Consider the following 14,417-nt stretch of genomic DNA (forward strand, 5'->3'; position numbering starts at 1 on the left):
AATTGACTATGGTCTTCAGATGTTTTTTCGAAATAAATATATACTATACTTTTAAAATGTCGCAAGCACAGCAAAATCCACAGCATATGGAATTTGCAAATTAATCGGAATTTGACAATTTAATCGGAGTTTTATCCAACACTGCAAACTGTCAAACGTCGCGAAAAAAAACAACACCGGCACACACAAAATCGCACAAACGCCATTGATGTTGCGAAATTTGCCAGCTAATGATATAGTGAAACATGAATTGGTACGAAATTGATGCAGATGAAAGACGCAGCTCGGGATTTCCAGAGCGCGCAATTCCTGGCTACGGCCATCAGAGTGACGACCATCGTAAGTATAGCGCGACGGGCGACGCGGTCCACGAGCCACAGTCTGTGATTTTCACTTTCATGCTCGCCATTCGTTTGCCGGTGTTTTCCTAATCCTGCCTCCTTGCAGCGGATAACTTTGGTGGCGGCATCATCAATGGCGGCAAGTGGGGATGGATCACAAACAGGTACTCAAACGATGCCACTCTGTTGATCTGTTCGCTGAGGGCGGGCAAGTGCATTCTGCGTCACATATTCTGGAGAGAAGAGGCCGACAGTAGCCAGCGCTGCAGCATCAGTTGTGTGGAGGAGCTCTTCCCTGGCCAAAAAGACGGAACGAAATGGCTCGCCGTCTGCCTGGAGACGTGGAACGATAAGGAAAGCCGGCCCGAGAACTGTGCCAACGCCATCACACAGATTGCCATCTTCTCGACAGCCTACAATCAGGTGCTTCGCTGCATCGATCTGGACGGCCTCTACTGCAGCACCCTCACGTTTCTGGACACACAAATGTGCCAGCGCACGCGTCTTCGCAACTTTGATGGCTGCCTGGCGGTGGGCACTAATGAGGGGGCCGTTCTGCTGTGCGACATAAAATGCAACATTCTGATGGAAAGTCGCAGTCAAAACATTAGACTGCCGCAGAGTGAGATCACTTGTGGTCAGGTGGTCCGAAGGCAATCCTCCGAGTGCTCCACGGACGCAATCAATACTTGGCTGCAAGAACAGGAATGCAGCCTCGACTGCAATGGCCACTTGGCAGTGGAGGTGGATGGTGAGTTCTTTGTGTGTTGAATGTGTTCTTTGTTTTTGTGTTTCTAATGTCACTTCTTTGATGCTCATGTGGGCATAGTGGGCAAGAGCGAGGTGCGCTGCCTTATATCTGTTAACTTCATCACTGGCTTTGCCGCTGGCCTCAAGGATGGCCGCATTGTGATCTACGATCTGGATAGTTTCCATATCACCGCCGTACTTTATCCTCCCGGGTTCGAGGTGGCCAGTGTAGAGCGACTCTGCTGCGTTGTGCCACGAGATGATCCCAAGCCCTGCCTCTTCGTATTCGGCATGTACGGTGGGGCCACCGAAATGACCACCCTCCTCCATTCCATCCACTACAGCCACTCCAATGCGGATGACGAAGGCCAGGAGATACTCTTTAAGGTCAGCCCAAATATTTTCGCCTCTTTGGCCGAGCCCCTCTTTGAACTCGTCCCATTCTATTCCACAGAACTTTAGGAGCACCGAAACCTGCGCTAATCTGCTGCTCGATAGCGGCCCCTGCTCCATCCTTGGCTGCTCAACGGCCTCCTCATTCAGCTCTTACGGCGACAATGGCACCCTCCTGGCCTTATTCAGCTGGTACTCGCACAATGAGGGCACGAACAAGCTTCTACTCTTCGACATGAATCAGTGGTACAAGGACGAGATGCCCACCTGCCTGAACCCGAACCAGAAGCTCAACTTTCTGGCCGGCTATTCACTGCCTGGCGAGGTCCCAGGCCTGGGCTTTCACCTGGACTCCGCAACTATTCAGCATTTCATTTCGTTGCAGCGCTACGATGAGCATTTCTATCCCATTTCATTGAGCTTTGGTAAGATACTCGTACGAAGACAAAGGCGATGCCGATGGCGAAGGCGAAGTGCTTAATGCAAGGTTTCCTTTTAGATTTCTCCCTGCTAACAGCCGGGGGCTGCCAGTACTATGTCCATGAGGGGCTGCAGCGGCGCTTTCTGCGAAGCCTCCAGGCGGAGAAGGCCCCGCTCTTCTTGATGGCTGAGGAAACACACAAGAACATTATTGGCCTGCGCCTCATGCCTCAGTTCAGTGAGCTCCAACCCGATGCCACATTCTCCAAGGTGAGAGTCCATTCTACGACTATATATCTTGCACCTTTTGCATCCCTCTGCTCTGTCTCTCTCTCTCTCTCTCTCTCTTTAGATGGCCATGTATGAGGAGATCCTCTCGGTGGCCCTCGAACACGGATTAATGGGACTGCTAAAGAATTGTGCAAAGAGCTGGATCGATGGCAGCTACCTGCGCAACCTGCGGGATCCCACAACACTCTCCCTGTCGACCCTCACCAACTGGATAATGAAGCGCGCCGCACAGATTAAAGTGCGCTGCTCGGAGCTGTGCCAGGGCATCTTTGACTACGGCGGCTATCCCCTGGACGAGCGCGAGCGCAAGGAGTTCAGGCTGCTAAACGGCCAGTTGGGCAATCTGGACAGCCTGCAGTCGTACATCGCGAGTTTGGGCAAGCGCAGCCTGGCTCAATCGCTACTCAGCGAAATCGAGAGCAATGGACAGATGCTCCGCACAGTCCATGCCTACCAGAAAGTGCTACTGTACTTCATTAGGTGGGGACTGCTGCCAGAAGGCCAGCAGTTTCAACAGAAGGAGGAGGGCGGACAGCAGCCTTCGGCCCTAGTGCAGATGCGACGCGACTACGCAGAAAGAGGCTTGTCGAGGCGTGGTAGTCTCTACATCGATCGCCTGTTGCGGCGTATTTCCCAAGAGAGCGGCGGTGTACCCGATTCCCTGGTGTATCCTCCAGACACACAGTCCATCATGAACTTGATGCTGTCGCCGAACACCGATATGGATCACAAGCAAGAGGTAATTTTTTACTTGCTGCTCGATCTGGATGTCCATATGCCGAAAGTGAAGCTCAGCAGCAGGTTTATCACCGAATTCGGTCTCAAAAAGAATCTCGTGTTGCGCGTGAAGTCCCTCTGGGCCCTGGATCACGATGATCATTCGGTAAGTTTCGATTCTCTCTTCAAACAATTAGGCATTTAAGTCAGCTAATCAGTCGCCCAAAGATCGCAAATGAGTTTACAAAAGATCAAAGCCAAAGAGAGGGAGCTACATTATTTATTCAAGGGCTATCCCGGAACAGGATACATTTTTATTGCAAATTTTATTGGAAATTAATTTTTTTTTTTTTTTTAATTTTTGGAATACAATTTGAAAATAAATTTGTGAAAAATGGTAAGCTAAATTTAATTTAATTTATAATTTTATAACAAAAAATGCGCACTTTTTTGGAAGTAAATTGTATATTTCTTATTTTAAATTATTTATTATAAAAATTAAAAAGAAACATTGTTTTTTTTAATTTTTAAAATAAACATTTAAAATCAATTTTAGAAATGGTACAATTAAATTTTTTAAGGACAAATTAAAATTCAAAATTGATTAAAATTAGATTTAAAAATTGAAAATAATTTTTATGCAGAATTTTTATAAAACAAAATTTATTTACAAACATTTTTTTTTTAAATCATTATTTTTTAATCAGTTTTAGCGACAATCTAAAATTTAATAAGCGTTAATAGTGGGATTATGTATGAATAATATTCAAGGTCCGAAATTAATATTAATTTCACAATTTATATGATAAAAGATAGAATCCCAACGATCCCTGCTGGTCACTGCTTTATTTAGTTTTGTTGCATTTCTTTTAAAAGTTTAATTTGAATCTCCCATCTGATTCCATCCAGGAATGCATAAGACTGCTGTCGAGCTCGAAGTGTTCGGACACAACCTATCAGAACTGGCATGTGGAGCTGCTGGTGGAAACTCTCCTGGCCAAGGGCGCCGTCTCGGCGGCCATGAGCGTGGTGGGACGGCCGCCGGGGCCGCTTTCCACGCTGACGCACCTGAAGGTCCTAGTGGCCAGCAAAAACATACCCGAGGCCTTCGAGTATGCCCGGCGCAATGACGACGACGTAACGGGCCGGCCGCTGCTGGAGTACTTCTTCCGGCAATGCATCGAGGACCGGCAGTTCAAGGCTCTGGCCCAGCTGTGCCTGCGCGAATCGGAGGAGGAGCTCGCCCTGCGCCTGCTCAGGGAGTGCAAGACCCCGCTGACGGATAGCGTTCAGCTGATTCTGCTTCTGCATAAGTCCAAGTACATTGAGGCGGTCTCCTTTATGGACGAGGTGGCCGCCGAGCGGCAGATCGCCGACGATTCCAGCCGAGCGATTATCTGTGCCTACCGCTCAACGATGAACCCCGTTTCCCAGACCCTTGCCGGCGACTACTTCCGCATCCGCGAGAACCTGGACGTGGCGCCGGCCGAGAACGTCCATCCGGAGCCCTTCAGCAGTCAGCTGGCCAGAGACAATTTCAGGGGACTGAAGGGCAGCGTCTTTCAGAGCTCTGCCCTCGGCGCCCACTGGGCCACGCTCTACAACATGGACTCATCGCCGAAGGGCAAGGCGATCCCCTGCCACCAGGTGCCCTTCCTGCGGAGCTCGATGTACGGCCTGAGCCAGCTGCCCCGTCGCCGTCGCACTTTGCGTCCTGTGCCCCACCAGGCGGTGAAGAAGCGTGTACGCGAGCCGGAGGAACCTGAGCAGGCCGGCGGCGGCGGCGGCGACTCCCAGTTGAACCTGCGGCCATCCAAGCGGCGCCGTATGCTGAGCGAACATTTCGTGGAGGGTGTCTGCGACTTTGTTGGGAATAAGTTCTATCAAGACCAGACCGATGATGATCAGCAACCCAAGCCCAGTGAGCTGCTCCAGCTGCCGACGTTCCTGCAGGCAAAGAAGCAGCCGCCGCTCCAGCAAAAGACCCATTCACCGCCAGTGACCATACTAAAGCGGCGACCGGCCCTCGACGCAGGGGCCGATACTCCACCGCTGTCCACGGCTAAGCCAAAGCGGTTTCGCTTCATGCCGCCAATGCCATTGCAATGCCATGGTCTTAACGATAGCGACGCCATGGATGTGGACTGTACGTTGAGTCCCCAGAAGGTAGATGAGGAGGAGCAGGAGGTGGAAGAGGAGCAGGAGGTGGAGGTGGAAGAGGAGGAGGAGGAGGAGGAGACTGACGAGATCATTGTGGAAATCGAGCCGCCAGCTGGTTTCCTACCCTTCGCCTCGGACAACAGCCAGTCGGATGATGATGAGGATGAGGATGAGTATATGTCGCCCCTGAATTCACCATATACTTCGATGGTCAGCCCGAGATTGATGTCAGCTCCAGAGAAACATCTCGAGAAATCTCCCCGCCCCATGGCTCCGCCTGTTGGGCCTCAGCCCCGCAGCTCGCTCATCCAGGCTGGAAAGAGCGAGAGCAGCAGCGGATTCGGGAGCTTTGCCTCCATCCTCACGGCCGAAACGGCATCCCACGAGTTTGCCCCCACCGTCTGCTCCTCGAAAATGGGAACACAGTCGATATTTTCCTCAGGTACGGCCACCGCAACCGCCACCGCGACCACCACCACCTCTGTTAAGATCTCGGAGCGTACCACCATATGTGTGGATATGGATGATCCCGAAACGGAGCCAGAGTCAACAGCATCGGGGGGCAGGTCCGACTGGTATGCGCCATCAGTTAACTTGCAGGAGCAGGAAGAGGAGCAGGAGCAGGAGCAAGAGCAGGAGCCGAAAGAGGTCCAAATGCTGGACACCACTCTGGGAATGTCCACATATGATGTGACGACACCTGAGCAGCGGCAGGAGGAGTCGCTTTTCTCGCCGGAGATCGAGGATGAAATGATTCTGGCGGAGGTCGAGGCAGAGCAACTGGAGAAGGACGAGGAACTGATGGAGGAGTATCTGCAGGAGGCCCAGGAGGAAGGACAGCTGCAGGAGCGGCCCAGCAGCTACAATCGAACATACATGGGCAGCTCCGATGATCCGCCGCAGGAGCGCAGCTCCTCGCCCTCCCTGAGCCTCAGCAGCGAAATGTCGAACATGTCCTCGCCCCCCACCCTGCCGGAGACCATCCAGGGTGGCGATGGCATGTACTCGATTGTCATTGAGTCGACGGGCTCCATAACCACATCGCGTTCGGTCACGCACACGCCCACCTCCTTTCTGCCCAGCGACACAAATGTTTCCCAGAACTCGAGTCCACGGGCAACGCGCGGCACTGGCGGGGATGGCTCACCGCGTGCCCTGTACCGGGCCAATAGCCTCGAGACCGTGGATGATCTGGATACCACCAAGGGCTCCCTGGAGGAGGAGGAGGAGGATGATGAGGACGACTGTGTGATCGCTCTGGACGGCACCCGGGTCGGTGGCTATGTGGCCCGCCCCTCTCAATCGGCGCCCTCCAGCAGTGCCGAGCTGTTCGCCTTCAAAGATGAGACCCAGAAGGAGAACGGCCCTGGCGACGGCCCCTCCCTCTCAGTTGGGGCTACGGCTACGGACACATCAATCGTCATTTTGGACAGCAGTGAAGATGAGGCTGAAAACGAGGACAAGTCTCCATCGAAGTCAAGCTCCACAGCGGCCTCGGACACGGGTTCAGGATCAGAAGAGGGATCAAGCTCAAAATCAGAGACGGACTCGAAATCGTCAACCTCATCGCAATCTGGATCATCCCAGACGCAATCCAGTTCTAGTTCTAGTTCTAGTTCTAGTTCTACATGCACATCTAGTGATGACGAAGCACCACCAGAAAAGAAGATGCATCTCGCCACGCTGCACGAAATTGAGGAGGTAGACAGTGAGGTCGAGTCGGAGGATGAGAACGATGAAGCCCAGCAGAACGTTCCCGAAGAGAAGGAGGAGGATGAGAACGATGAAGCCCAGCAGAACGTTTCCGAAGAGGAGAAGGAGGATGAGAACGATGAAGCCCAGCAGAACGTTCCCGAAGAGAAGAAGGAATCTGAATCAAAGGACGAGCAGCAGCTGCAGGCCGAAGATGAGCCACAGACGACGTCCCATGAAGACCATGACGACTCCAAACTAAGTCTGACGTTGGCCTTCTCCGACAATGAGGACGAACGGGCTCCAACCGTAGATTCGCCAGCTACCTCACGTGTCCTCCGCCCGCGGGCCGATCCTGGTATCAGGGTGCGCCTGCGCAGCGACGATGGTCCGCCCAAGAGCTCTGCGGGCGGCTTCGAACGATCCGTGTCCACACCACCTTTGTCGATGCCAAAGCGCCGCAACTCGGGACAGCCCAAGAATCCGCTGGTGGTGATCGACGAACATAAATCTCTGGACTCTGGTTCTCCGATGCTGCGCACATCCGCGCGCACCAAGCGATCCACCTCCACAATTAGGGAGGTGACCGCGGAGTCGAAAAAAACAGCCGAATCCCGGAAGGGCCGTTGTACCAGTGAGCCACCCGTGAAGTCCGGAAAGCAGCGCCGGACAAGCGGAGCCGAGGAGAAATTGCCCGAAGATTCCACGCTTATATCATTGCCTCGTCTGCGGCTTCGAAGCACCAGCAGACGCTCCAGCTTGGCGATGAGCGATCAGGAGTCGCCTGCGACCACCCCCATCCCGCAGACAACTGGACGTGAGCTTCGTCCTCGTCGCATTCGAACCTCGTCGGATTCTGCATCGTCGCCAGCCTCGCGAACAGCCACACCAACTCTGCAGCAGGGTAACATTTCAGGGCATACTGCTTTCGGGCCGATCATTAATTCCTGATTTGCTTTCTTTTTCTCTTGTCTAGTGAACAGCGAGGCCAATGTGCCCCTAAAGAAACGCCTAAGATCAAAGCCTATGGTCGACGGCAATGGCGAATCCGAAAAGTGAAGGTAACGCACCGCTGAAGGAGGAGGAAGGTGACACACACCACAAGCAACGTAGCAGACACCAGAGACTCTTGTATTATTGAATGGTTACGCCGCCACATGGGCTTTACTTTATTTTTGTTTTTTTAGTTGTATTGACACAAATTGCCAAATGGCCAGACGTGCTTCTCGCGTGTTCAATAAATAGTTAGAGTTCCCCCACATGGCGGACACGTACATATCTATCTATCGATTTTCTTAATAGGGTATAAAATCCTTATCAATATCAATATTGATAGTTTTTTATTCTTTCCATTGTTTGCAGAGTGGGAGAGAATGCTGAGGCAGCACTTTCAGTGAACAATATTTGTATCCGATAAACTAAACTTACACTGCCGCGCGTTTGCTATCGATATCGATAGCGATCTACCGCCGAATCGCCGATGATCCCAATCCTCGCGCCCTCTTTTTGAACAAGGCGCCCTCTATACCCGTTTGGGTGTTGCCGGATCGCCCATTTTTACGCGCCAAAATTTAATTTTTTATCAGTAGAATTTTAATTTAAAATTAAAATTACATTTACTTCCAAGTCGATACTTAAAATAGATAGATATGTACAGATATATACAGCAGTTGTCCTTATGAAACGTATGATTGAAAATCGGCAAGAAGGAGACATTGGCAGCAGCAGCAGACCAACGTTTTACGGTGGATTTCGTCTACGTCTACGCCTAGGTCTATGTCTGTATCTACTAGCTAACGTCTAAAACTGATTAATCAGTTGGTTAGGTGCGCTGTGCTGTGCTCGTCTAGACGAGCGTGGAAAGCTCATGCAGCGAGATTGTGATGTTGCTCATGTCGAGCGTGGGCGGGATGCCCGGACTGACTGACCCGCTGGCCTCGCGACCCACCAGACAGCTTCCGGCTCCCCCGCTAATGGGCTTCGGCGTGGGGGGCGTCGCCGTGGCCGGGCGGACAAGGAATGATGAATTGATGGCTCCACCTCCGCCACCCATGGTGTTGTTGCAGAGCAGGGGATTGAAGCTACCGTGCGAGTGGTTCGGTGAGACAGGTGTCACCGAGGTGGGCTGCAGCATGCAGGCATGGTGGCCCTGGTACAGCTGCATTGGTGGCGGGGCCAGTGGGGGCGGAGAGGCAGCATGGAACTGTACTGGCGGAAGAGAAAGCGGCAGTGGCAGTGGCAGCTGGGCCGCCGATAGCAGCGACATGTTGTGTGGCAGCGATCCCACAAGAGTCCCGTGCAGCGGGGCACTGCGATAGCTGATGGTCTTCTCCTTTTGCCAGACGAACACATTGTGGACCATGGCGCCGCCGCAAAAGACGATACCCACGCCGATGAGGACGCTGGTGATGATGGCGGGCGTCGAGTGGAAGTGATTGAAGGTGTAGAGAATGATGCCGGTGAGGAATACCGGGATGGAGATGAAGAATCCGCTAACCGCACACGTGCGACTGGCACTCGATTTCTCCAGATACTTGTTGTCGCGCCCCTCGAAGGCTGGCGAACGCAGCTTAACGGCGAACAGGAACTGAATGGCGCAGACCAGCAGGCAACAGAGATTCAGGGAGAGCGACAGGGCGCACAAGGCCAGGGTCACGTCGTAAACGATGATAAAGTCCTCGCTGCTCACGCCCCTGGACAGGGCATCATCGCGGCCATTCGGCGAGATCTTCAGCAGGAAGATCAGCGAGAGCAGCGCCAGAAGCAGGGAACCTGAAAACAAATCAGATGGTCAGATGGTAGACGAGACTCCAAATGGTGTTGTGTGCACTCACTCAAGCACAGCAGACCCAGACTGGTGAGTGCTTCGCGAGGCGATGGTCCTGGCTTGGACAGCTTCTGGAGGATCGGATTCCCGATCAGATTATTGCAGTTGCTGTAATTGTGCTGTTGAAGTTGGCTGATATGTTGCGGCTGCTGTGGCGATTGGGGCTGCATCAGGGAGTGGGACAACTGAGGCTGTGCCGGCAGCGGCAGCGTCTGTTGCTGTTGCTGCTGCTGCTGCTGCTGGTGGTGGCTGCTGGCCAGGATGTGCTGGTTCGTGTAGGTGTGATGGTGCAGGCTCCCATTGCTGTTGCAGTGTCCATTGGGAGTGAGGGGCGTCAATGGCGTCAGCGGTTTCAGTGGCGTGGGGGTCGTTGGCATGGCAATGTTAAGAAGATTGGAGGCGGCATTTGAAACTCGGCACCCGCCATTGAGAAGGGTGCTGCAGGTGGACGCATTCAGAGCGGATATGTTCAGGGGCTGTTGCTGCGGCTGTGGCTGGGGCGGTCGCAGGTGAATGTTGCGTGCCGTGCTGGCCAAGGCAGCTGCTGCGGGTGTTGGCGAGCCTGCCCCGGCTGCAGCAGTGGCTGACACAGGGCCACTCGTGGTGGTGGTGGTTGCTGCTGTTCCTCCTGCTCCTGCAGCGGCTGTTGCTCCCCCTGTTGGAACGGAGGGTGTGTTGTTGCCGCTTCCACTGCTTCCGTTCCCGTTCCCGTTGTGGCTGTTGCTGTTGTTGTTGTTACTGCTGCTTGTGCTACTGTTGGCACAAGCTGAAGCGGTGCGCAGCAGCTGTCCATTGAGCGGCAAAGCCACTGTAACCGGTGGCACGGGCAGCGGGACGGTGGCAGATGCGGAGGCGGAGGCAGAGGCACTGCTCGCATTGGAGGCGTGCTTCAGCATTTCCTGTAATTGGCTTCAAATGCGGTTCAACGCTCGCTAGATGGCGCCACGTTTGCTTCCGACTCAACGGCGCTACACATTCTGAGCGAAACAGGTGTATTGGATTGATGGATTGATGGATGGATGGATATGATGGACAGATATGTAAATGATGATTCCAAATGAAGCAAAGATGCAACGCTTTTTCTATCTGCAATGGAATTCGAATCGTGTATGAAAAACCTATTCAGTAGTGATCTGTCTTTTGCTCTTTCCATTCCCTGCACTTTCACATGCATACATATGTACATACATATGCATGCTTATTAAACTTTCCCATAAATTATGTACAAAAACTGCATTAGTGTGGGTATATTGAGTAATTAGTTGGCGGATAAGTTCTTAGTTCTTTAGTGTTGTAATAAAAAGCAAAAGCAGAAGAGGGCTAAATATTCTCACGCTTGCATCGAAATGGAAACTTCAATGGGGTGGAGCGAGACGCCGAGAGTGCTGCCCTGCTGCGGCAATGGACAATTGTAACGGTTCTTCTGCATTTCAGCAGAAAGATCAGAAAAACAACGACCACAACAGAAAGTAGCCATGTATGTGGCTGGTTCCCACAAAGCTGCACCGATTCTATGGAACTTTGCATTCAATTACTCGGAAGCGATATAGCTGATTATTCCGCTGAGCAAACGGTTTTCGTTTCTCCACAATTTATCACAATTAAGAACTTTCCACAGCACAAAAATAATGAAAAAAAAGACAACACACTCGCGGGATTTATATTAATTTTCGGCCAAAAAGCAAAGAAGACAAAAAAAGATCAGAGAATGGAGAATTGCAATTGGCAGGTTTGTAAAACAAGTTTACCTCTGTATTCTGTTTTTGGTTTTTGTTAATTTCGGCTCTTGGCCTGTGACATTTACATGGCGGTCATATCCATTCTCATATCAAAAAAAAACTGCCGAAACATTCCGATAATTGGTAATGAATGTGAGTGAAATCAATTTTCAGGCTGCCGCCTGGAGGCGTCTCCAGTCAACACAGATTAACCAAACAAAACGAAACATAGCCGCCGTGGCCATTGTGCAGGCGACAAGTGAACGATCTGATGATTATATGTACATACTATATGTATTTTTTGAAAAACATCAACAACCGACGACCGAGTGACAACTACGACTATCCGTCGCGGCTCTTAGTCGTCCATGCCGTAGTCCGCGTCGCATCAGCCGTTGATTCTAGCCGCCGGGGGCCGATGCCAGCTATTCGCACAACCAGTTAACAAGTGAACGGGCGGGCACACAGACGTGAATGTACAGGTGAGCAAGGGTACGAGCCAACGGCAGACAGACACCACAAAAATACCAATACCAATGAGGATTCCAATCGTTGCCACAGTGGACAAAGATCAGGCTGTTACTGGAAAGGGTGCCACACCGTGGCAAGGAAGTTGCGTTGCCCGAATGCGGCCCACTGTGCAACAAACCTGATCAGCACATGGATACGCGCACACAGACACAGCTTCTGTTACACACACACACACACATGCACTGATACACAGGTAAAGAAAAACGATACAAGCAAACGATATCAATGGTCGCAACGGCTTCCAACTTGCTAAGCCGCATTCCACGAGCTATGGCTCTGGGCCTGGAAGGCTGCTGTCGGTTGTTTTCTGCTTCTCCTTGCATACCACACATTCACGGCATAGTAGTAGTTCGTGCACTTATTTAGTATGTAAATGTGCATGCAATACCTTGTGCGTCTACGATAATAACGGCTGGTTGGAAAAACCACACACAGCGGCTTGTCAATAATTAACAAACATTTAAACACAAAAGCTCCACTTGGCTAGTTCGAATTTTCTTACAGTTAGATTTAAAATTGCCAATGAAATTGCGGCCAGTGCTGCCAGACCGATTTTAGAGTGCTGTTGAACATCCAATTTTATAATCGATAAATTCATACAATATAAATCGCGGTAGTACCGATTAAGTACTTATATATCGATAAGTAGAATTAAAAGTCGCGGGCATTCGTTGGTAATAAATATCCATATTATATAAACTTTTTAAATACTAAATATCACCAAATTTATTATTATATATACTGCCAGCTTAGACACCAAGCTCGAGCACCATGAACAAGTCTATACTTTTCATAGTATTTTCTAGTATTTTGCTAATCCAATCATGTAGAAATCGTGTAAAACTGCCAAAATATAAATTTTGTTTGAAATGGGCCAATCCTTTTTCATTTAATATTTAGTAATTACATTAATATGTAGCGAATGTGTAGTTACCATGTACAAACATTAGTTTAGTAATAATGAAGCAATATGGTTTCCAATCGTTGATGGAGAACCATTAACCTATTATAAGCCAAGGGGGTATTTAAATTTTCCACCGAAAATAATGAAAATTTAATCAGTTTAGCGCAGTTCAGGTTGAGTTCGTGGGGTTTTTTGCAAGTTAAAGGGAAGGATAGGATGGATCTACAATAAGAATTTACAATCGTTAATAGTTTTCGCCATTTACCTCAATTAGCTGAACTATTTAAATAGAGGGAGCATAAGTGGGATAAGTTCGGTTTTTCATCAGACGAGACGGTATATTGTAGTTGAAGAGCATAAACAGCAATTGCCGTAGCAAGAAAACAAATCAAGTATTTAAAACAAACCAGTCAAGTAGAAAATTGATTCCTTAATCGGATAAAATTATGTGGGCATGGCTAAATGTTCTATATGGCTGATATTGGACGGAAGATCAAAATTGAGGGAATCGTCGTATTTGTTGAATCGGTAATGGTTGACAACATTTGTCGGTCACATTCAAAAAAGTTAGATTTGGCGCGCGCCACTCGGTATATTTTGTATATTTCGCTGCTGTTCTGAGGGTCATACTGTAGAAACTGGTTTTCGCCGCGCTCCCATGTGGTGTTTTTTAGTGCTAAATGGTATTTTTGTCATCTACTAATTTAATTTTCAATGTTATATAGAAATCCAATAAATGCAAGTATTTGGAATAGGCCAATCATGTATAGAATTGATTAATCAATCGTACAAAATTGAGTGGGCATGGCTAAATGTTCCATATAGATAGTATTATTCAACGGAACAAAGAATATGAGAAATTTGAATTCGCCGCAATTCGCCGCAATTCGCCGCAGTTCGCCCCAGTTCGCTTTAGCAACAATGAGTCTCATTCCATACACAAATGTTGCGCATTCCATACACAAAAGTTGCGGCAACATTTACTTGAAAACCGTTTTTTGGTCAAAATAACATACATAAAGGTAATTTAAAGAAGCAATCTTGTAGAAAATGCATTTATCTATGGGATAAAGTTAAGAGAGCAAATCTATATAGCTTGAAATATAGGGATTCGCCGCAGTTTCGCTATTGCAACAATGAGTCTCATTCCATTCACAAACATGTTGCTAACTCCATGCACACATACCCTGGGGGAAATGGATGTTATAGAATTGTGAATACGTTTGTCTTCCAAGGCTCAGTAGGTATCAAATATACACAAGATACTAATAATACACATGAATAAGTCAAAAACATGTCAATTTGAGAAAAGGTCTTAATAAATTACGTTTGATCTTCATATAAAATTAACAAAATAGGGTGCACAAAGGCCTATACACGCATCATGTCTTTAAATACCAGCAACATTGCGACTGTTTTTTTGTTGAACTATTTTGTTCAAACCTTGTTTTAGCCAAAATACAATAAAAGCAAGAATTAAAAACTAACCAATTGTGTAGAAAATTGATTAATCAATGGGCTAAAATTATGTGGGCATGGCTAAGAGATTTAATTAGTCAGCATTATTCAATGGAATATCAAAATTGAGCAATATGAACGAATTTCCCTTTTCGTTTGTTTTGATTAACCTATTTCGCTACTTGTTTTTTGTTTGACTTTTTTCGCTAAAACGT

The 14,417-nt window shown here is 49.2% G+C and overlaps 2 protein-coding genes and 1 long non-coding RNA gene across 7 annotated transcripts; 2 read left to right on the forward strand and 1 right to left on the reverse strand.

Annotated features, from left to right (window-relative positions):
* The first annotated feature begins 116 nt into the window (after nucleotides 1-116).
* On the forward strand, nucleotides 117-8,040 carry Elys (AT hook containing transcription factor 1 homolog). The gene is made up of 8 exons (XM_002133633.3): nucleotides 117-339; nucleotides 448-1,092; nucleotides 1,171-1,478; nucleotides 1,546-1,909; nucleotides 1,984-2,174; nucleotides 2,257-3,078; nucleotides 3,822-7,668; nucleotides 7,741-8,040. The coding sequence occupies exons 1-8, from the start codon at nucleotides 246-248 to the stop codon at nucleotides 7,821-7,823; spliced, it is 6,354 nt and encodes a 2,117-aa protein (XP_002133669.2). The 5' UTR covers nucleotides 117-245; the 3' UTR covers nucleotides 7,824-8,040.
* A 35-nt stretch (nucleotides 8,041-8,075) lies between these two features.
* LOC4815681 (uncharacterized) lies at nucleotides 8,076-12,406 on the reverse strand. Of its 5 annotated transcripts, none has more exons than XM_033382850.1 (3): nucleotides 12,229-12,406; nucleotides 9,599-10,677; nucleotides 8,076-9,536 (listed from the first exon to the last, which is right to left on the reverse strand). In XM_033382850.1, exons 2-3 carry the CDS (start codon nucleotides 10,485-10,487, stop codon nucleotides 8,611-8,613), a joined length of 1,815 nt encoding a protein of 604 aa, XP_033238741.1. In that variant the 5' UTR covers nucleotides 10,488-10,677; nucleotides 12,229-12,406; the 3' UTR covers nucleotides 8,076-8,610. The 5 variants fall into 5 exon arrangements, with proteins under 5 accessions (XP_033238741.1, XP_033238745.1, XP_033238742.1 ...); XM_033382854.1 differs by having other exon boundaries at nucleotides 12,343-12,359; XM_033382851.1 differs by lacking the exon at nucleotides 12,229-12,406 and adding an exon at nucleotides 11,340-11,568.
* On the forward strand, nucleotides 11,588-12,539 carry LOC117184574 (uncharacterized). The gene is made up of 2 exons (XR_004469980.1): nucleotides 11,588-11,791; nucleotides 11,871-12,539. It is a non-coding gene; the product is annotated as an uncharacterized lncRNA (long non-coding RNA).
* The last annotated feature ends 1,878 nt before the right edge of the window (nucleotides 12,540-14,417 follow it).

This window comes from Drosophila pseudoobscura, chromosome X (genome assembly GCF_009870125.1).
Source record: "Drosophila pseudoobscura strain MV-25-SWS-2005 chromosome X, UCI_Dpse_MV25, whole genome shotgun sequence".
Taxonomy (NCBI): Eukaryota; Metazoa; Arthropoda; class Insecta; order Diptera; family Drosophilidae; genus Drosophila; species Drosophila pseudoobscura.